The sequence below is a fragment of the Peromyscus californicus genome, unplaced genomic scaffold (genome assembly GCF_007827085.1).
Source record: "Peromyscus californicus insignis strain IS unplaced genomic scaffold, ASM782708v3 Scaffold_4__1_contigs__length_199733344, whole genome shotgun sequence".
NCBI lineage: Eukaryota > Metazoa > Chordata > Mammalia > Rodentia > Cricetidae > Peromyscus > Peromyscus californicus.
The window spans coordinates 45,989,530-46,013,250 of NW_026294562.1; the positions used below are offsets into that span (position 1 = coordinate 45,989,530).

General features: G+C 41.1%; 1 protein-coding gene across 1 annotated transcript in view; it reads right to left on the minus strand.

Annotated features, from left to right (window-relative positions):
• LOC128124428 (guanine nucleotide-binding protein G(q) subunit alpha) overlaps window positions 1-23,721 on the minus strand; it is a 248,542-nt gene that overhangs the window by 36,724 nt on the left and 188,097 nt on the right. Inside the window, exons 4-5 of the mRNA XM_052760671.1 lie at window positions 13,940-14,068; window positions 10,855-10,984 (exon numbers count right to left, since the gene is read on the minus strand). Of these exons, the coding sequence (XP_052616631.1) occupies window positions 10,855-10,984; window positions 13,940-14,068 (259 nt within the window). The remainder of the gene's footprint in view (window positions 1-10,854; window positions 10,985-13,939; window positions 14,069-23,721) is intronic.

Consider the following 23,721-nt stretch of genomic DNA (forward strand, 5'->3'; position numbering starts at 1 on the left):
CCTTTAGAATTTGAGGCACTTTTTCTACATTTAAACACTGAATAATTAAGGAAAACCCTAAGGTCTTCAGGGCTCAAACTTCTCTACTGTGAAGCAGCCCCATGCTAGGAGATCCATATAGATGCTCCCGTGCCTGGACCATGGCCAATGCTCAACAAATAGGAAGCCCTGGAGCCTTCTTATACCGTGATCAACTCAATGCCAGAAAAGTCTTCCCCTTGGCCTGTTAACCAACAACAGCTTGTGGAACCTACAGCTTGTGACTGCAGGCTTGGGACCTGCAGCCACAGTGAAAGAGGCTTCCCTCTGCTGCCACCAGCAGTGTGACACCTCTAGTTTCTCTGCGCCACAGCCACCAACTAACACCGATGGCCCTTAAACCAACAGAACGCTGTTTCTGTGAGGCGTCCTTTTATTCTGAGGAAAGTGTTCTGAAGAAGCTGATCTACAGACTTGCAGGCTAGGAACTTGTTCTATGGGTTCTCCTCCAGCTTTTAAACCACTCTGACAGCCGTAAGCCAAAGGGTCATCTGGAGGCCTTGCATCTTTAGTGACCAGCTGGTCTTAGGTTGGTACTGGCATCATAAAGACATGGCAAAATATTCTTAATTAGTCTAGTGAAGCTCTGAGTGGAGTTTCTGACTGGATGGTAAACCTTCAGTGGATTTCCCACTTACAGCAACAGCAATGAAAACAGGAGCCATGGGTGCCTTCTTCCTGCCAGTGATGTGTGCCCAGGACCCATGCTCCAGAGAGGAACCAACCTTCTGCTCCCTGAGTTCTGTCGGACCAGCATCGAGACTGAACAGTTCAGCAACGTAGCTGCCGAACACGCTGGAAAGGGTGGGAGTGAAGGTCATGTACTAGAAAGAGGAAACTCCTCCAGCTAACTCCACTCTGCACCTGTGGAGCATATATGTTCCAGACGGGAGGCCCAGAAAAGGTGCCTGATCCCTACCCACTCAAAGAGTCACTGAAAGAGAATACAGGGTATAACAACTCCAGGAAGAACTATCCTTGTCAGAATAAAAGATAGACAGACAGGGTGCTGTCTAAGGGGCAGTGTGTCTGGGTTTTATTAAACACCAACAAGTGCCGGCTTTTGCTCATAAAGATGCCCACCAGTGAAGGAGACGGGGCAGTCACAGCAAATATTAAGATATTCCATGTTAGTTTTAGAATGTGGCCTACGGTCTGAATATTAAGAACTTAAAATTAACCTGAGGGCTTAAAGTTTCTGTGTGAATTTTTAAACAAGGTTTAGTTTTAGAACTTACTTTAGCTTTTTAAGAAGGCATTCATTGGTTGAATGAAGAGACAGCATCTAATAACTGGGACTTATTTAATGGCTAACAGCGAAAAGAATGATTTATCCAGTCTTAAATCTTGAATCTTAAAAGGTCTTATTAATTAAAAACCTGGAGCCAGATATTGGAGTAAAAACTGAGAGATCAGAAAAACAGAAAGAAGCAAGCCACATTCTTACCACTTGGAAATCCTCAGCCCAAAAGACCTAATTCCTGTATACTCACGCCTATATGCCTTTCTGTTCTGTATCCCACTTCCTCTCTCCGCCCAGTTACATCACTTCCTGTCTGTCTGTACAGACCTCCAGACCTCTATGGTCATGCTGGGATTAAAGGCGTGTGCCACCATGCCTGGCTCTGTTCCCCAGTGTGGCCTTGAACTCACAGAGATCTGGATGGATCTCTGCCTCCGGAATGCTAGGATAAAAGGCATGTGCTACCATTGCCTGACTTCCATGTTTAAGATAGTGGCTGGCTTTTTCCTCTGATCCTCAGATAAGCTTTACTAGGGTGCACAGTATATTGGGGGACACAATATATCACCACAGTAGCTCATTAATTATGTGCCCAACACCTTGAGGGTTTGTGGAAGGGCAAGCAAAGGTGTCACTTCCCACTGCAGGCTGCCCCAAACACAATCCCAAGCAAAACTGTGACAGGAGTCAGTTAAGTTCAGTCAAACCGGAGCTTGTCTTGGGTCCACCAACAAGCTTGGGCAGTGTTTCATTTCCATCCCTCCCTCTGGAAGCAGCTCTATTTCAGTATGACCTGGCTTCTGAAATTCCAAGCCATGCATCTTTTAGCCAGAGGCTCCAACATTTCAGATTTTCCTTGGTCTGACAAGTCTAGAGCAAGGCCTTGAGCAGCATCCCCAGCCCCACCCCCTGTGGGAAAACAACAGCCACCACCCGGGCCTCTGGTCACTTTCCTGAACACTGAATTAAAATGGAACAAAGGAAGAGGGTTACTTGTGTTTGTCTCTGCAAAATGACTCTGAGCACAGGCAATTCAGTCACCAAACAGATAAAACAGGCCATCTCAAATCCAGCTCTTCATACCTTCTAAGCTTCAGTTTTTGGGGTAGGCATATGAAATCATCATCCCAGCTCAATGGGCAGAGCTATAATGACAGGAAGAGGAGGCACAGATGGGCATTATGTTGGAAGCGCTTAGGTTCTATGCTGCCTTTTGTCAGCAAGCTATTTAAGGGATGTGGAGGCAGTGAGGAGATGGTGGAAATGGGGTATATATTAAGCTACCAGTCAGGACTACCATGGCTCAATGACAATTTCTGAATGTTCTCACTGGGCCATAGGGGAAGCAAGGCACAGATCACCTGCAAACTACAGCATGTATTAACATGGTGTACGTTAATCAGGAAGCACATGGTTAATGCAATTTTAAAGAAAGCAAAATAAAGGAGCATCACCTAAAACTAAATTGAACAGAGATTGAATGATGCACTTGTAACTCACAAGGTTGCATATTCCCTTTTTCTCCCATTACCTTTACTGAAACAGAGAGGAGAGTAGTCTGAGCAACAAGCAAATCACCTTCCCCCTGACCCTTGTGTACACACCCCTCCATGCACACACTGCATAATGGGACTTGCATAGTGGTGTATGCCTGTATTCTTGGCCCCTGGGAAGTAGAGGTGGGATTGGGAATTAACTCAAGGACATTCTTGGCTACGTGTGACCTTGAGGTTAGCCTAGGTTGCATGAGACCCTGTCTTAACCAACCAATCCACCCACCCACCCACCTATCCCAAAGTAGAAGTTTCATAAAAGAGTAACTGTTCTGAGTATAATACTCTTTGATACTGCGACTTGGTTGCATTTAAATCTATTCCATTTCCCGTTCTTACAGATACTGTTCAAGATTCAACACACAGAACTTACAACCCTAAAAGGGTTTCCATCTCACGCAATGTGTTAAGACCTACATTTTGAAAAACCACAAGCTGTGGTGGTTTGAATAAGAATGGCCCCCATAGGCTCATGTGTTTGAATGCTTGGTCACCAGGGAGTGGACCTGCTTGGAAGGACTACGACATATGGCCTTGTTGGAGGATGTGTGTCACTGGGGGTGGGCTTTGAGGTTTGCGTCATTTTATTTATTCATTTATTTATATGTGTACAGTGTTTTGCCTGCATATGTCTGCACCACATATGTGCAGTGTCGTTGAAGGCCACAAAAAGCACTGGATCCCCTGAGACTAGAGTTACAGACAACCATAGTTGTGACCACCATGGTTGACTGAAATTGAACCCGAGTCTTCTAGAAAGCAGTCAGTGCTCTTAACTGCTGAGCTATCTCTCCAACCCCCATTTTTATTTTTATTTTTATTTTTTTGTTTTTTCAAGACAGGGTTTCTTTGTGTAACAGTCGTGGCTGTCCTGGAACTCGTTTTGTAAACCAGGCTGGCTTCGAACTCAGAGAGCCACCTGCCTCTGCCTCTTGAGTGCTGGGATTAAAGGCGTGAGCCACCACCACCCCCTTAGCCTCATTATTTTTAAGGTGTCTCAGTTTTGAAGACATTTCAATATACTGATGGAAAATGTTTTCTACTGTGACTAAGTTTCGACTAGACTGTATTAATTTCCACATTCATGTGTAGCTCCATTTTTTCTTGTTGAAAACAATTAGAAAAACCTCAAAATAGCCTAAAAGAGTTATTTTTATTTAATATTTTAATTGGTTACTAAAAAAGATTTCATTTTAAAAATTTCAATCACACAGTTAATCGATACAGCATATTTTTTCATGGGCAATTATAAATGTGAATTTGTAAAATGAAACACATAAAATCAGATACTCACTCAGAGATAATCCCTGCTAATAAATTCAATTAAATCTTCAGCCACTTATGTACATCTATAATACACATCATGTATATCAATTCTGTATAAAAAAATACCTGTAATCAGGGTTAAGAACCTTTCTGTTTAGGAGACGACAGGGAAAAATTATAAAATACCTCAGGTGTTCTTGAGAAATAAATCATCAGAACTTAGAACTACTGGGGCTTTATCAGAACCTAATCAGTCTGGGACAGAGGATGAAAAACCAGCCTTCCATGTGGACAAAGACTAGGGGAAATGCAGTTTGAGAATTGTCTTGCTAGGTAATTTCTGTGTTGTGTGAACATCACCATGTACTTTCATGAACCTAGATGGTACAGTCTACCACATACCCACAGTGTGGGTACAGCAGAGTTCTGAGACTATAAACCCAGTATGTAACTGTAGACCATGGGCAGCTGTAACACCATGGTAACTATTTGTATACTTAAACACAGAAAAATATTAGGTGACAAGAACCTTTCAGCACCATTAACAATAGTATTGGAATATTGGATGTTCAGTTTTCAGTGACAAAAATGTCATTATGTGATATGACAATAGTTTATACAAGCAGTCATCTTGCCTTGTGGAAGGAACAACAAAAGTTATAATATACATGTAAGAGGAATACCAGAGAGATAAGAAAAAAGGGAATAGGAGAAATATTTGAAGAAATAATGAGAGAAATTCCAATAACGAGTGAGGAATTTCCTCAAATCAATGTCAGACACAAAAGTACAAAATGCAAGTATGATAAACGACCATGCTTGGCCCTCATAACTACACCTAGCACATTATATTGAAATTTCAGATAATCAGAGATAAAGAGGAAGAAAACCTTACCTAATTGGAACCAAAGATAAAAATTACACCTCACATCTCCTCAGAAACTACTAAACCCAACCAAACAAACAAAAGAGCACAGGAAAAAAATATGGTCTTTACAGAGGAAAAAAACCTCAGACTAGAATTCTGTGACCTATGAAATGATCCTGGCAATGTGAAGCTGCAAGAACTTTCTTGAATAAACAAAATTACAAAAGTATGCTTCATATCCTGCAATGACTTTTTCTCTTGGCAGTAGAACCTGAAGCCACAGCCATACCTGCATCAGGCAGACAGGTGCTCAACTACTGGGTACATGCCCAGCATGACAAGCAACAAAGATGTTCTTTTTCCCTTCCTTTATAAAAACGACATTCTTAGCTAGGTGTGGTGGAACATTCAGGAGGCAGGAGGATCACCATTAGCTAGAGGCCACCTGATCTACACAGTGATCTTTGTAGTTTGTATACGTGTGTATATTTTACAAGTAAATAAGCAAAATAAATGAGTGGAGAAATGGCAGACAGGCTTATGTTTAATACTCTTACTAGCACAGGTCTAGGCTTCTGGTTCAAGGTCATATAAACAGTGGTCTGAAACGTCTTTCTAACGGCTGGTGTTGCTTAGTGGTAGAATGCTAGCTTGTGTAAGGTCCCGGGTTCTGCCTAAAAAGAAAAACAAATAAACCAACCAACACGAGAGAAGCTCGGAGACCTGAGATGGAGGAGGAGGACAATAATGAGGAAACAGAAAAGCTGAGAAGTTGAAGGGGTGGAGAATGAGGATACACAATAGACAAGTGACTGAAAATGAACAATGAAAGAAAAACCGACACCAGAAGTGAAGCATCTTTCAGGAATGTCCTTGTTAATCAGGCCATGAATCAAGCGAAGTGAACCAAGCCTACGATCTGATTAAGAAACAATAAAAGGGTTAAAACAAATCCAATTTGTGATCAGAGACCAGCTATGTCCACCTACGTTCATACTTTTAATACTTCTAAGTTTCCTATAGGTCTTCCCTCTAAAATTAGGATGTTTTTCTTTTTGATAGTCAGTATTTAGTCAATATTTCCCACAAAGCTAAGTGTCATCTGAAGAAAATTCCCAAAAGCCTGCTCAAAATTTTCAGAGCAGAAAAACAAACAAACAAACCAAAAAAACGTATGTTCAGACTTCAGTTTCAAACCCGAGAGCTACGTTACAAACATGCACACATGCACGCACCTAAAGAAGTATATCCAAATCAAATGTATATCCTAGACTGTTTAAGAGTATAAGACCCAATGAACATAGAGACATTCTGAACTGTTGGGGAAAGTCCTGTGTTTGCCCACTATTGTCTCTGAATGTAATAAGAACTCAGAGGTCCAGGGGGGATATTTCAACACCCTGAATGGAGAATTTTCACTTTCCTTCCATGCTCTTTAGCAATAACAGCTCTTTCTCTGTGTTGCAAACTCAGATAGGGTATATTGGCCAGGACCATAATCCTTACCATAATACACAGGTAACAGCTTAGCAGTTTTTAAAGAGGTATGAATACAACTATATTAAAAATGGCTACTCTGCCTTTTTACTTATCAACTCTCAAATCCAGGCTCAGCTTGAAGGACAGATGTGTATGAGAACCAATGCTTAGAAAGCCATCTTAATCAATCAAAGGAAGGCCTGGGTTGGGTGTAGGGGGAGGACCTTGATACTAAAAACAAACAAAACAAAAAAATATGAAATAACTCATCATGACCAATCAGTTAGATGTACACATTAAGAAGAAATGTGGAGGAGAAGGTACCTTGGTGTGAACGCTCAGCCATGGACCAGAAAGCTAGAGAAACAAAGACCTACAGCTGAGTTTGAACACACAGTGATACACCCTGGCTATCCTCCTGCTCTGGGCTTTTAGGGGCTTTGAAATAATGTGTCCATGAAAGGATTACAGCAGAATAGTTGGCTGCATGCTGGTATGTTACCACAGGGAAAATACGAGAGAAAAGAGAGTCAGAAATCAGTGCAGTACGACAACCTTGGTCTGTCTAGTCCATGCTTATTTCCTTATTTGGAGACAACGGAGAAAGACATTCATTCTCCAAACAATAGGAAAGCTGAGAATCTGCACAGACAAAAGCAGATCTGTGTAAAATTACAGAGACTAATATACAACATTTGCAAATAACTAAAACACAAGCAAAAGGAATAACCTGGGACATTTCTCTGTGTGTCCCTATATCTATGTGCACTCGTGCATTTGAAGGGTAGGTGTCATTCCTTAGGTGCCATCTACCTTTTTTGGGGGCGGGGGGTGTGTAGGTTCTCTCACAGGCCTGGAGTTTGCCAAACAGCCTTGGATGACTGGCTAGCTCCAGGGATGTGTCTATCTCTACCTTCCCAGAATTGGGATTACAAGTATGTGCCACCATGCTCATCTTTTTATATGGGTTCTGGGGACTTGAACTGAGGTCTTCATGTACTTTACTGAACAAATCAGCTTCCGAGCTCTACAATATTGCAGACTGCATTGCTTGTTATCTACAGTGCATTTTCCACAGTTCCGCAGGACAGAAAGAAAGGCCATCAGTATTCACTCCCAGATTTCTCTCACAAATATACACCAAGGGAGGCACAGCCAAGTCTGCTTTGAATTAAAGTTAGGAGCATCACACTTTAAAACCAAGAACAAACTGTCGGAAGTTTATTCTTGTTTTGTCTCACCACAAACCAAGAAGTTTCAGAAACTAGAATTCTGCAGTTCTGAATTACCTTAACGGTTTAAGAAGTTGGAAACAATGACATCTGCGTGTTTTACTACAACTGAAAATAAAATAGATCACTCCAATGTGAACATGTTTCTGGGACTGTGCGCTAATTCAGGGTGCTGGTTATGGGTAGCATTTTCTTGTTATGCTTGAAGATCAGCTCCAATGCCACAATCAGGCTTGATGAAGGCCCGAGAAAAAGCTCCAAAGTGGGTGTGACTAACCTCACAGAACTGAGTTCTAACAGGGAAACAACAACTTGTGCAGACTGTCAAAGTGACACAAGCTCTGGTCATCTGGGAAAGGGCATTTCAACTGAGAAAATGCCTTCATCAGATCCATCTCTAGGCTTTTCTTGATTAATGACTGATGTGGGAGGGCACAGCTCATTGTGGGTGATGCCACTCCTAGGCTGGTGGTTTTCAATGGTACAAGACAGCAAGCTGAGCAAACCATGGAGAACAAGTCGGTGAGCAGCACATGTCCAGGGTCTCTGCTTCAGCTCTGGCCTCCATGGTCCTGCCCCAACTCTCTCTCATGATGATCATGGTGTTTGTCATAGCAACAGAAAGCTAACTGGGACACAGATTTATTATTTTAATCTGTGGCATAATATATCACCTTATGAACCAAAGGAACTGGGCCATGCTTTTACAATGAATACTTACATACTGAATGACAAATTACTGGTAGAAATTTGATGATGTCTGATAAAAAATACCACTAAACTAATATACTTTTACTCCAACCAACCAACCAACAGATCAGATTTCTACTGTAACAACAGGTGAGATCTGTAATGACCAGAGAAACAAAGGATCTGGCTGTTGTATTAGACTTAGCTGACAATTTATTCAGAGAATTGACTTCCTTGCTATTTTGCTAATTTACAAATGGCAAACTGATTGCCATTAAATCACAACATGTAGTTCTTCATAGATACAACATATTTAATGGGCATAAAATGTGTACTGGTAGACACTTATTTTACCCTTGCTAGTATGTAAACACAAAAATGAAATTATATGTATTTCTTCCATCTTCTGTGCAGGTGACATATAAATATGTAAAATTTATTTTAGTGGGTAGCAAACTGAATATAAGAAGTAAGTATCTACGCAGCAAAAGTCTTACTGTCATTGGTTCATGTGCCTTATTCTGTTTTTTTTAAAAAAATGGTGCAATTTTTTAAAGCTTCTCCAGGGAAAAGTTAATTACCACCCCACCCCCCAATTTTGTAACTGTTTGGATACACTGGTACCCACAACATAGTAGTGAAACCATAGGCATGTTACAATATGTCTAAAGTAAGCAATATATTAAAACTATAGTCTCCAAGAATTATAGAACAACAAATGGGCACAGGTACAGATCAAGAAAGGGAGCCAGAGAGCTATAACAGAAACATTCTAAAGGCAACTGCCCGGCTTACACTCTGATAACTGATACTGAGGTACTTCACTGTGCTTGCAGGCACTCTGCATTTCAGCTCAGCTGGTTGGCTGATGCAAATCTCTGCACACTGGGTATGAACTGAAATGAGAATATTAAGACTTGCAAAAAATAAGCTATCTTAAAAAGACCAAGAAGCCAGGAATTCTTATATACCAAAAAAAGATATGTGTGTTGAAAGTAAATTTTGACATCCCAGATCTCCGTTTAACCAATTGCTGGGGATTTCTCACTTCCTTCTCTTTGTTTTCTACCTTTTCTTAATGTCACTGGTCTCTCCACCTGCAAGCTCTGACAGGAGTATAAACGGCGGCGTCTCCATTCAGACACTCAGACTGTGAACTTTAGCTCAAAGGCTGCTTCCTACACCCCTTAATTATCCTCCACAGTCAACTCTGATTCATCAAACCTCTACTACTCTCAAAATCCGTGTTTCCACCTGTTAACTCTCCCTGTAGCAGAGAAGAGAGCCCACTACAGAACCAGCTCTCCAGACGGGTATGAAGAACAGTTCCCGAGTCACTCCCTGCTTAGTAGAGACTACATTACACAACAGCCCAAACAACACTCTAGCCGAGAGGCCACATCACCAAGACACTACATGGCTTCACAATGAACTGATTTTGAACCCAGCTACAAAGTTATTCACATCTGCCAAGTGAAGACTCTGCATGCCTACCCATGAGGCAAACAATGTTTTAAACAAAATGAAAGCAAAACCAAACAGGTGACTCACTCAACACTCCCAGTTCTATCCTGTAAGGAAGGCTATGATATGATCCTGTGATCAGCCTAGGTCTCTCCATGATATTTTCATGTTTAGACCTCTGCACAGTGTTAAAAGTATCAATCAAACAGGTTCCAATTAGATCTGAGCACACAGACCGCTTGCATTCCTGACAGAAAAACCTTGCCATTCTGAGTGTGCTGTAGGTTGGTTTTGCAGGGTTATTTATGTGATGGGTGATATCATTCTGTGTGCTGTGAATGTGTTGCTCTGATTGGTTGATAAATAAAATGCTGATTGGCCAGTAGCCAGGCAGGAAGTATAGGCAGGATAAGCAGACAAGGAGAATTCTGGGAAAAGGAAGGCTGAGTCAGGAGTCGCCAGCCAGACACAGAGGAAGTAATATGAGAATGTCTAACTGAGAAAAGGTACTGAGCCACGTGGCTAAACATAAATAAGAATTATGGATTAATTTAAGTGTAAGAGCTAGTCAGTAATAAGCCTGAGCTAATGGCCAAGCAGTTATAATTAATATTAAGCCTCTGTGTGATTATTTTATAAAAGGCCACGGGACTGTGGGTGAGAGATTTGTCCTGACTGCTAGCCAAGCGGGACACAGAAAAACTTCCAGCTACATTTATGAGTAGTTCAAACATCCAGATAGGTAGGATAGGTCAGTGGGTAGAAGTGCTTGGAGCCAAGCCTGAGAACCTGAGTTCCATCCCTAGGACCCACCCCCACAGACTGTTATTACAAAATATTATTACAAAGTAAATATACTAGTGTAATAAGAACTAAAAACATAAATTGAAAAAAAAATCCTGAAATAGTGGTAAAGAAAGTAATGACTTCAACTCATTCCATTCCCCACATTCTACTTCTTGTCACTTACTTCTATCAGGTACTAAAATGATAAGTCACTACTGTCCAAGGAGCACTTACCTCATTGTCTGACTCCACAAGAACTTGATCGTATTCGCTAAGCGCTACTAGAAACATGATCGAGGTTACATTTTCAAAGCAGTGTATCCATTTTCTTCTCTCTGACCTTTGGCCCCCTACATCGACCATTCTGCAAAGTTAATAATATTCATATTAATAACATAAAGAAAAATTTAAGAGTATCAATATAATACTATTTACAAACCAGGGAAAACTTAATACCTGGAAGACAATGGCATCCAAGTCAATTAATGCTTATTGATATCTATTAATTGTCTGTTACCTGATAGAAATAAGGCATGGTAGGTAATAAATCACTGTGGTTACTGGGAAGTTACTAGATATGCAATTGTAATTAAGTAAAACTTCCTTATCTGTGCCAAGCAAAACAGTATTACATTCCGCACTGCAAAGGCAAACACAGGATGTTTTTATGTTAAGCCAAATAACAAATAATAAATTTCACTTTTATTTCCTAGATGTCAGAGTGAAGACCCTCATGTGTTATTTGAGGATGTGAGGAATGACCATGGATACATTTAAAGGATACAAGATGCCACACATTTCCATACAAAAAGGGTGCTAAATGTACACATGATCCTGCCTATGCTTCCTTCTGCAGGATAAGAATTTGGGGCTTTTTCTTTCTTTTAATATTGGCAATAATTTAGCACAGGCCCAATCAAATCAGACAGCATGGTACACAAACCAACTTGTCACCTTGCTGGAAATGAAGCGTGGTGTAAGATACCAAAATGTTACACAGTGCCTCACAGGCATCATTTGAACCATTTCCTGGGTCTGCTTTTAATGCATCCACTCTGCACTTGGTTATCCTCAGACACCAGCAAGGGCACCAAGAGTGGAGTGGAAGTATGTATGTGCACATATCCAGCACTGCCTGACACCAAATCAGCTCCTCCAAATTGCTGGAGCCAAATCTTGACTGATGCACACAACATTCAGAAGAAAGAAGTCTCAGAAAATGAGAAGATTCGGTATGAAAGAGGAAGAGCGGTGCTCTGTAGGAATCTACTGAACACTGTGCCTACTTTGGGTGCTTTCCTGATTCTCACACTAAATTCAAAGGAAAGACTCAGAACTTGTTTCTTTGAGTGTGTACATTGTACATATGGGTGTGTGTGTGCACGTGTGTGCATGTTTATGTGGAAGACAGAGGATGACTATCAGGCGGCTCCCTCTGTTCCTCTCCACCTTGCTTTTTAAGATAGGGTCTCTCACTGAACCTGGAGCTCATCAACTGGCTACACTAGATGGCCAAAAGCCCCAGAAACCTGTCTTTGTACCCTCTACTCTCTGGATCTTGCATTACAGGTATATGCTACCATACTTTTTTATGTGGACCATGGAGATGCACAGCAAAGTACCTTATTGACTGATTCACCTCCCCAGCCCAGAAATCAAGGATCATTCACACCACCATTTCTAAAAGACTTCAAAGGTACAGGAGTGAGATAAGAGGGGCAAAACAATGCGCCCACACAACCTGTGAGCTTTGGACATCAAAAGTGGGACTTTGAGGTGTTAAAGATATTAAAATGCTGGCTCTGCCCCAGTGCCACTGTGTGAAAATATGCAACTCATTTACATGGAACTGCTGGTCAAGGACGTCCTACTGCAGAGAACCAATGCTGTGTATCTGAGGACAGGAAATGAGACACTGATGTTATTACTTGCATTGTAGGGGCAAAAAGTATTCTGCAACACTAGTGCACAAAATATGTCAAGAATGAGATGGAATCCTAATCAATTTTTGAAATCGCAGAGCAACTAAGATGTGAAAATATCCAAGAAGTACTGTATGTTTTTTGAAATTTTTTCTGTATTATGGCTACGAAAGTAAGTAAATTTGAGTATCCAGATGTTGCAAACTCAAAATATGTAATACAGAATGCTGGCCCCAGGAACCTTGGTGATCATCTTAATGTACCCATTATAGATTGAAAAAAGAGGTTCGTAAGTATTTTCAAAGTGCTACCTACTCCACAGCCATGTGCTTTTGAGCAGTATATGGTGGCAAGATTATCACAGGTGCCGAGAATGAACAGAGTGAAAAAAGTAGTAACAATGAAAAAGAAAATAAAAATTGGTGCTTTGGCAAAAAACAGCACAGCACACGTCTGCTGAGTCCCACAGCAGAGGCATGCTTCAGGGGGAGTTACATGAAGGTGGCTTCACAGCCTCATGCACAGGCCCATCCTAAGCGAGTAGGCTCCCTCGAGAGCCAGCTCAACACTCCTCAAAGCTCTAAGTGGTTTGCACTCCAACTAAAAGTACAATTAAGTGATTATGAAATAGTAAAGTGAAAAGATACTAGTATTATTTTTCTTCTCTTTAAAAAAAGGTTCAGTTGAAGCATTAAGACAAATAGCAGCAATGAACAGGGAAATAATAAACTCCCCTTCTTTGCATATCGTTTTATATTAAGTATTCTACTTTTACAAATCATGAATTTGAAACTCTCAAGCATTTTATTGTATAAAATGACTTTAACGCTATGAAGAAATTCTGTATTGGTACCAAACAACATGGAGAAAATATCAATATGGAAGTTTTCGATGGTAGGCACAATGGTTCCTGCCTAAAATTCCAGCAACTGCGAGGCTGAGACAGGAGGACTGCTGGGACTTCAAGGCCAGTCTGGGCTATAAAGTGAGACCCTATCTCAAAAAGCAAAACAAAAGTTTCTGAAAAAGTGTAATTGCTATTACTGATAGAATTATATGATCATTTGTATCTTACAAAATTCTAAAAATAAACTATGTCCTCAGATAAAATGATTATATGTATGTGTACACACGTGTACACACACACACACACACACACACACACACACACACACACACACACACACAGTGGTTTGAATAACAGTGTTCTACCACCAGCAACTAAGGTTTCATTAACTGCCTGGTTATTTAGCCTGAAATGAAAATTCCAGAATATCTTTCTTTTGCTTTTTCTTTCACTGATACATTATTTCAGTTGTGTAACACAAGGATGATGACACACACAAAGCTGCAGGCTTTAAACCCTGTATGTAGGTGTTAATGAACTCAGTTACTACCTGAAAATGACACTTTGTAAGTCAAAGGGATATTCGATGATTCCTGTGGTGGGGACTCGAACTCTAAGCACATCTTGCTGTGTAGGCAGATAGGAAGGGTCGGCTACACGGTCCAAGTCATTCAGATAGCTGGAAGAGGGAAGACACAGAATGTCAGTTACCATCACTCCAAACCCATGGAAGGGAAGGGGCAAAGGAGTCACAGAGAAAACAAATACCAGAAAGTGACAGTCTAGGAAACATCATGGTCAACCTTCCATTGCTCAGGAGGTTCTCCATCCACTGCTGCCTACTCACTGGATTCCCATTTCCTCATCTGTTGGAACTCACACAAAAGGAAAGGAGAGCCGCTAAGGAATTCAAGTTAGTCTCCTACCCTCTACTTGTTTAGCAGGCTTGGCTGGCGAATCAAGAGTTAAATAAAGTTTTTAATTATTTATACAAAGTGAATTTGTATAAGCAACCACAGACTAAAGCTGAGTGTAAGGTCAGGATTTATCTTTTCCCTTGTTTGCAGAACATCAGTTTTTTCCTGGGAGAAGTTCCTCATTCCCCTGAGAGAAGCAGCACACCATGTCGTTAATTATGTCCAAAGCCCAAGTCATTTGCTATTCATGCAAAGCCATGAGATTTTCAGTTATGATAATAATGAGAGCGTCTGAGGTTAGACGCTCTTTGAAACCACCTACACCACCTTTAAATGTGCCTATTATGCCCATTATGCCTATACGTTTCCTCGGGGAGGGAGGGATAAAACATTTTATTTTTTTAAATAATTTTGGACTCAAAAGAAATTTATCAAATTATCACAGAATTTCTTCAACTGGCTTTCCCTTAATGACAGCACCTTATGTATCATATCTATATCACACTAACAAAACCAGGAATCTGATGTTATCAAAATTAGAAAACTCATGGTATTATTTATAAAACTATAGGTCTTAGTTATGGGTATTCGTACACATTCATGTATATGAGTGTGTGTGTTTGTGGTATACAGTCTATGAGATTTTCGCCACATGTAGATATCTGTGTAATCACCACCACAATCAGGGCGCACAACTTTCTACTTGGCATAAAGACAATGACGTGTTATCATTGCTAACCCTAACCCCTGGCAAGGACACGCTCACCATCAGCATGGTTCTGTCATTTCCAGAACCTATTCCATTCACTTTCTACTCTCTTGAAGTGCAGGACTTAAGTTGTGACGTCACGAATGACACAATTTAACAGAAGAGATGACAGCAAGGTGGAAATGACTATTCTGAGAAGCATCTTTATGATTTCAAAGAGGAACTATACTCTCCTCTGCTCTGGAAATGATGAAGCACAACAATGGTTTCAAAACACATGGCTACAGTGTCTACACAGGGCGACTGACCTGTGAGTAAGAGGCAGAACAATGGTGGTGCCATTAACAGAACTGGAAGGAATCAGCTCCCCAATGACTACAAATAAGATACAACAAGTTTGAACGCTTGGTATACATGGTAGTTATAACTCAGTAATCACAATACATACTCAGTGGACAGAATCTATCTGAAAGAAGATGTTTTGTCTCAACACATCTTTATTTCCACTTTAGTGCCAAGAAAATAGTATTTATTTAGTCACTCTTTGTTGAATGGATGGGTTTCCTATATGGAGAGTTAGTTTGAGCATTAAAGCTTTTAGCACTGAATTCTTACCACTGGAGTTCCTTTATGAGTGAAACTGAATGTTAGAAGGGAATGGTATTCTCAGCCTGTAAGACAAAAGTCTGACTTCAATAACAAAGTAAAACTACTGCCTTGGTGGAAGTGAACCAGGCCTCTAAGGCAAGAGCAGGAGAGAACTCCAGCAAAGAAGCTGTCATACTCCAGGCCTTATTCCAGACACATCAACACATTTGTAGCCAGCTATGAGCCCTCTGCTCACCAGTGAGAACTCCTTCATACCTCAATTACTCTAAACTTGGTCAGAAGACAGAGGGGGCTGTTGGGAGAACACAAGTGTAAAGCTGTATTTTAGTGGCGCTGGACACAGCCCTGGTCACCTGATGGGATTAACAAAGCCCATGTTCTGTGGATCGACTGTATCTCGTCTAAAGATAAAGTGGCTCATACCAGATACAAAAGCAAAAGGCTGCTCTGTGCAAATGCAGCTTTCTAATCTATCAGACCCTTGATTTAAACATTTTAAGTGTATATTCTAAAATCTATGTAATCATCATTTGTGTACAAGAACTAATTTCAGAGAAGCCAAAGAACTCTGCATGTAGAGTAGCAAGAGGAAAATGAAACTAAGAAATATGCTGCCGCTCTACTAATGTCCCATGCACAGTCAGAACAGAGGCCTGTTATTCTCATGTACACGATGCTGAGGTGGTCTAGAGTAAAGGGAAATTGTGGTTTTGTTTCCTAAAGATGAACCAGTGCTTCTAGCACTGTTTCCAGGCAGGACTATGTTTGCCAGGGATAATGTAAAGAATCAGCGCACGAAGTGGGGGGCTTTTCTATCAAACTGCACCTTAGGAGATTTGACAGCATCTCTCCAATCAGGAAGGGTGCAATGAGCTCCTTACAACTATGTGTATGACATGGAACCAGGGTACATACCTGCAACTGGAAAGCCACTTGCAAAGGACCAGCAGCCACCCCACAGAACTGTCAGTGGCATTTCTCTGTGATCTAGGGTACTTCTAAGCTGTCCCGAGACATTCCCGTGGTGAGGATTCTCTTCCCTCTTCACCCTTCCTACAGTTCCTGTAGAGTAACAACTACAACACTGAACATTTGCTGCTTGCCAAGTTCTCTTCTGTCTCAGGATCATCAACACCATGACAAGGAAAGTCTTTTAAAATGTTCCATGCAGACTAAAGACATGACTCAGTGATTAGAGCACTGGTTGCTCTTCCAGAGGACTGGGTTCAACTCTCAGTACCCACATAGCAGCTCACAACCAGCTCTAACTTCAGTTCCAGGGACCCAATTCCCTCTTCTGACCTCTGTCAGCACTAGGCACACATGTGGTGCACAGACATACATGCACACAAAACACTCAAACACACAAAATAAGTAGATTTTTTAAAAACTATGCATTTCTGATAAGTTCAAAGTAAGTGATGGTCTTGCTAGACAGTCTCACTTCACCTCAGTTGAACAATGCGGGGAAAGCTCACCTCCCTTGGGGCAGAAAACTAAATCAGCGAAGTTTAGCAAAAGGAAACGGCTGAACACTATCAATCTCTGCTGGCTGCAGTATACACCACCTACACCCAAAGCAAACCATACCAGACACACCCCCAAGCAAAAGCAGTGAAACACAAAACACACTCACCAACCAAAAGATACACAATATGTCTATATAATTAATTTTCTACTGAGTGGCTCAGAAGGTACAATACTGAAGACACAATTTTCCAAGCCAAAAACAACAGACAAGTGAGACTTGCATCTCTTACTGCCCAGAAAGGGCCAATGTCAACAGCTCATGCTCGCAGAGCCCCAACTCACCTGCCCCACCACGGCTTGACAAGAGGGCTTGGAGGAAGAACTCACACAGTTTTTGCATTTCATATTGGCTTCAAGGGGTGGGGGTGGTAGGGGCGGGGGTGGTTTACTTTGTATCCGTTTAAGTGGTGTTCTAGTAGTGTAGTATGTCCTCTTCATTTATGTATGCCACATTTTGAGAGGATGAATAAAGTCATCTCTAATTTTCCACTGCAATATTTCATATTATCAGCAAAAACTAATGGAAAATAGGGGGTGGGCCCATGTTGTATTATTCTATTCATTTAACCTTTTAAAAAGAAACACCAGGGCCTGAACAAATATATATTGCAGAGTTAATTATAGCTATAATTTGTTTTGTAAGACTGATTCTGAGTGGCTGCTGAGGTCATTCTCAAGAGTGTTGCTATGGTGACACACAGGTACATTACCAAGGCAATGCAAGTGTAAACGGTAGCTGGTAGCTCTTTCCGGATGTGAGGCACAGGAAGAAGTCATGTATACATGGGACTTAATTATCTAGGAGATTAGCCACTCCTAAGAATGTTTAAGAAAAACCAAGTTTGGCTGTTTCAAGGCTCCTTACTTCCACACTTTACAGGCCTTCGATGAGTTTCTGCTCCATTGAGACATTGAATAGTTTGATACTGTAGATTAAAAATATTCAGTCCTCTTCCACATACTTTCATATTCAGTGGTCAGGATCCACAACTATCTTTGTCTGCGGCTGTATTACCAAGATTGGCTGAGAGCCTGGGCCACACGTAACAGATGCTCAGTGTGCCACCCAAATTAAAACTATTTTATCGGAACTGCTGCAGTGGCTAGGTTACACTCCTTAGGAACAAGCATAGGAGCCAGAGGGTTGTTAGCTACCCATCTTTATGTAATTATATTTCTGGGATATGGCTGGCCTGCATTATGTAAAAACTAAATTCTGAATTAAAATGCCTCTGACAAATCTGAATACACCAGAGGAAGGAAAGGCACCACTGGCTTAACTTCATTTGGGAGACAAGCTTCCTGCTCTCTCAAGTCCTGGCCACACAATGACATAATCAGCATCAGCACACTCATCAGTGTGCAGCCTCTGAGCTTTGCAATTCCCTCTAACCCAGTGAAAACTGAGGAGGTTGAATCTGCTGACAGATATAAACTCTTTAATGGAACAAAATGATATAATTATGTTGGTTTGCAGTAAAAAGTGAGGCAACCAAGAATGAGACATGTTTAGTAGTCCGACAGTTCCTTTACCACAGCAAAACACAAAGTCACCTGGAGTTCAGCATCACACTGGACTTGTAGCATTATGGCAGAAGCTAAGGATATGAAGATTCCTGGATAAGATCATGGGCTATGCAAGGAGTTTGTCAACACCGGAGAAGAACCCCAGGTTTTATTTGGATTCAGTCATCTTCTGGGAAGGCATCACAAAATTTCAAGTGATAATCCACAAACATTTTCTTGTCATATGTTTGAGTACATGAAAGAATGAAGCAATCATACCCATCAGTTTGTTTAGTGATCACTGTATTCTTTCCATGCAATTAACTTCAGGATCATTCCTGGCTGCAAAAAATATGAAGTTTGGAAAAAAGGATATATCATTGCTTTGAATTATTAAAAGTAAAGAATCAAGCTGAAACTTCACTAAAATAGTATGACCAAATCAAATTAAATGACCTGTAGGTAGTAAGTATGAAAAGGAGTTTCTGGTATGTGGTGCAAACCCAGCTAAACACAACAGGATAAAACAGCCTCTTGGGGCATTAACAGCATGTTCTTGGGTGCATGTTTGAAATTGGGAGATTTTTCACCCCCATTAAGTATCTCCACGGTAAGGCTGCCATGTAACAGATTTGCAGTTCAAGTTCAATATGAAGTTGGAACTGTGGCACAGAAAAATGATTCTGGGTAGCTTTCATATTTTTAATTATTAAAAAGAAGGTTACAAAAACTAGGTCGCCTTCATTTAAAAAAATTAACAAGACCTCATTGTGAGAGGATCATTCTCTTGGGAGTAGAAAGCTAGATCATGCCAAGAGATGCTATCTGACACTGTTAAAGCAGCGAAGGCAAGAAAAACCTAGACACACAGCTCTGAGCTGTGTGAACACAGAATTCCAGAAGAAAAGATTTGAAAACAAAAACCAACCAAACAAACAAAAAGATCAACAACAAAAACCCCTACCAAAACAGAGTGTCCTTTACAAAATGGATCAGTGATGGTTCCATAAAACTACTACACCGAGACAAGCAAGGTTCAAAGGGCGGTTTGGGGACAGGACCCAAGCAAGTCCCTCCCTTCTGGTCTGAGTTGGCCAGGAATCTGGCTCAGTTTTGTTAGCTGTGTGCGATTACTCATTACACAAGCATGTCCATTTCAGAAGAGCTCATTGGGCAGAAGGAAAATTACCATTCCTCACGATTAGTGTTCAGTGACGGGTAGCATTTATTACAGGTAGTTTTGTTCAGAAAATTGTTTGCTTTTCATAGGAAATCTCAAAAAAAGCAAAGAGCACAGAGTGGTGGCTGCAGGGTTATGACCCAGGTTCTTGAGAACTTATAAGGAAGGAATAATCACTGAAATAAAGAAAAACTAACAAGACAAATAAGGCGTTCTAACTTTCTTTGACCAAAAAACTAAGACAATTCACAAAGTATTTTTTTTCTTAACAAATACCCTGAGTATCCTGAAAAGAACTCATTATTCCACATAGGAAAGAGATTCGGCATCTTAATTTTATGATCAGACAGATGTTCAAAATGGTTATCAGAAAGAAACTCCCAACAAACAACTCTGTGTGTGCCAGGCAGACTCCAGGGTCACAGCCAGGACCAGGCCAACAGCAGTAGATTTACAACTATAGTGCACAAACAAACAGATCAAGCTTGTAATTAGACATAAGCACAAGCAAGTGCAGTAGTGCATGCCTACAGCCCTCTCGACTCAGGAGGCTGTGCAGGACTGTTTGTGCCAGGGAGCTTAAGGCACCTGGGCAACACAGAGAGACTTTCTCTTAGATATGAAACCAAAAGAAACAACAAAATCCAAAGAAAGAGACAGAGGAAGGCAAGAGAGAGGCCCCTCTCAATTTGCCTATTGGGATTTTCTAATTTACTTTCTTATAAGACAGCTTTCAAAGGTGTTGATTAATTCTGACACAATTCCAAAACATATCAAGGAATATTAGAAGGCTGATTCTTAATCTGCCTTGCTGTGCCGTGACAGTGCTTAATTCAGCTAACATATACCTGGCTAATGAGAACCTACTACACTAAACTCTAATTCAGTATGTGTTTGATGGGGGAGGCTGGCACAAGGAAATGGTATGAAAATACGTTAAAATATATTTCTTTCCCTTAGGGATGTCAGACTATCTGGGAAGCGAAGATAGTACAGATGAATCAATTAAGAAACAATTAAGTACCAAATTGTAAGCTGCTAACTAAGAATGCAATAAGAAAGGATAGATGATTATGAACTGCAGTCACTAGAGAATAATGTGCAAAAAAAAGGGGTGGGGGTGGGGGATGCTTTAGGCAGAAAAGAGAAGAGATAAGAGGGAAGAAATCAGAAACGGCACAGAATTTTCTTAAGACTTTCAACAAGTACCTTTTAATGAAAGTTCACGGTAAACTAGACAGTAACTTCAACAGTGGGAATGAACCAAGAGGTAGAAGACCCAAATCCCCTCCTGAATGAGCTGGAACTCTAGCAATGAACATAGTTGTGTTGCAAATAATCACTGATGATGCGGACACACAGAAGCAAGTTTCCTAAGGCCGTACTAGTTTAACTTAGAGGTTTGTCCTATAGCACCAGACCCTGACATTCCAACACGATGATCATGTCTGGAGATCAATGGGTCATCCTAATTTGACTTAACATACCATAGGACAATATTCAACCTATTAATTTATTCATTTTATGTGTAGAACTGCTTTGGCTGCACATACACATGAACACCACATACCCGTAGAGGTCAGAAGAGGTAATGGATTCCCAGGAACTGGAGTTCCATACTGTTTTAAGTCACTGTATGGGGAACTGAAGCTGGGTCCTCTGAGCAAGTTCACCAGCCTTTCAACTTCTTGTTTTCAACTGAAAGGATACAGTGATGACGACAAGAGTAACGGGCCAGCCAGTCAGGTCCCAAGGCTGCTTGACAGGCAGTGAGCCAAAAGGAAGGAGGCTGCTCTTGGACTCCGAGGGTCCCGTAAAGAAGACCTGGGCTCATCTGTGGCTGGAGGTGGAGCTGTCACTAGTCATGGGCATGTTTCATTTGGTCCCTTACAAAACACCGTCTTCCCTACTGAATACTAACCCAATTTAAGTCTTCTTAGCCACCTTCAGCCAAGCATCAGACACCAAGATGGGGTGGAAAACAGTTCTCCTTCTCAGAGGCCAAAGAAACTACCGAACATTTCTGGCCATTTCCATCATCTTTAGTACTAGATGCTCCATGTGGCTGATACAGGCCCTGCCAGGGGTGGGGGTGGGGCGTTCAATCTAGAGCTCTATGTCTCACTCCTGATCAGGCCTCAGGGTGCTATGGAATGTTTCTAGAGGAAGCTGAATGAACAAAAGCCAACTATTTTCTCAACTCTCTAAAACTTATTTTGGAGTTAATTCAGAACACCAGTCTTCAGCAGGATTCCATTCAAATGGTAGAAGCAGTGAGCTAGCTGTCTATCAACATTTATTGTTCTAAAGGAGGATTCAAACTGTGGATGTGTGAGTATTTCAGGCTTTGTGATTCATAAGGCCACTGTTTTAATGATCTGACACTGCCATTGGGTAGGTGCCCAAGAAGCTATAGACATTCATAAATGGATATGTACAGCTGAATTCCAATCAAACTTTGTAAGAACAGAAAGTAGGCTGAATTTTCCTGCAGTCTGCTCATCCCCACTGCACATGACAACACTAAAGACTTTAGCTAAGAACATCATCTTCCTGAGGAAAAGCTGTGGAGGAGACACAGCTACTTAAGAATCAGCTGAAATAAGAGCAGGTGGCTAGTCTGCACATTCCAACCTACCTCTACACCTACTGTCCTTAGGAGACCAACTTACCCATAAGGAGGAACCAAGTCTAGTTCTTGCCCTATTGCTCTCCCAAAGGCTAGAGACTAAGTATATCTGAGTTTTATTCAGCCCTGTGAGCTCCACGTGTTCTGAAAATGACAAAGACTCTGAAAATCATCAGACAATATAGGAGGAGAGAAATACACGATTTTTATGTTGGTCTTATTTCTTTCACTCCTGGAAAAGGTAGAAATATGTACAAGTATGTCACTCAAGTGGAAAAATGATCCTATGTTAGCAATGGGGACACATATGCATTCATTCAGAGGCCAGAAGTCAACTCAGGTGTTAGGATGGTTTGGTCACCTTGACACAAACTAGAATCTTGGGGAGAGAGTCTTGATTTAAGAACTGTCTAGATCAGGTGGCCTGTGGGAATGTCTGTGGAGGAGTCTTGATTAGCTTAATTGACGTGGGACCCAGCCTAAAAGATAGAGGTGCCATTTCCCGGGTTTGGACCTTGGACTATAGAAAAGTAGAGAAATCTAGCTGAGCAGCTGGCTTGCATTCATTTATTCTCTCTCTGCTCTTGACTGTGGACATGATGTGACCAGCAGCTTCAAGCTCCTGCCACTGTGGCTCCCTGGCCATGATGGACTGTAACCTGGAATACCAAACCAGATCTTTTCCACCCTCAGGTACTTTTGATCAGGGTATTTTATCACAGCAACAGAAGAAACTAAGATAAGCACATTCAAAAGATACCATCCACCTTGTTAGTTTATTTTCAATTGACATTTTACATTTTATTTATTCATCCATTCATTTACGCATATGTGAGTTTGTGTACGTTGAGTTCATGTGAAGACCAGAGGACAACTTGCAGGATTCAGTTCCTTCCTTCAACCATGTCGAGCCCCCAGATGGAACTCAGTCTTGGTGCCAAGAACCTCTGTCAGCTGAGCCATCTTGTCAGCCCCATCTTGTTTTTTGACACAGGGTCTTTCCTTGGTCTGGAGCTCCTGATTAGGCTAGGCTACCTGGTCAGTGAACCGTAGAGACCACCTGTCTCCAGCTAACAGCATTGAGATTACAAGGGTAACCCACCATGCCCAGGTTCTGGGGTTCAAACACAGTTTCTCATACTTGTGATGCAAGTACTTTACTGAATGAGCTATCTCCCAGGCCTTGTTATCATTACTCTTTTAAAAAGAACAATTTAAGATCAGTGTTTCCTTCTGAGCTAAGATAGCAGCT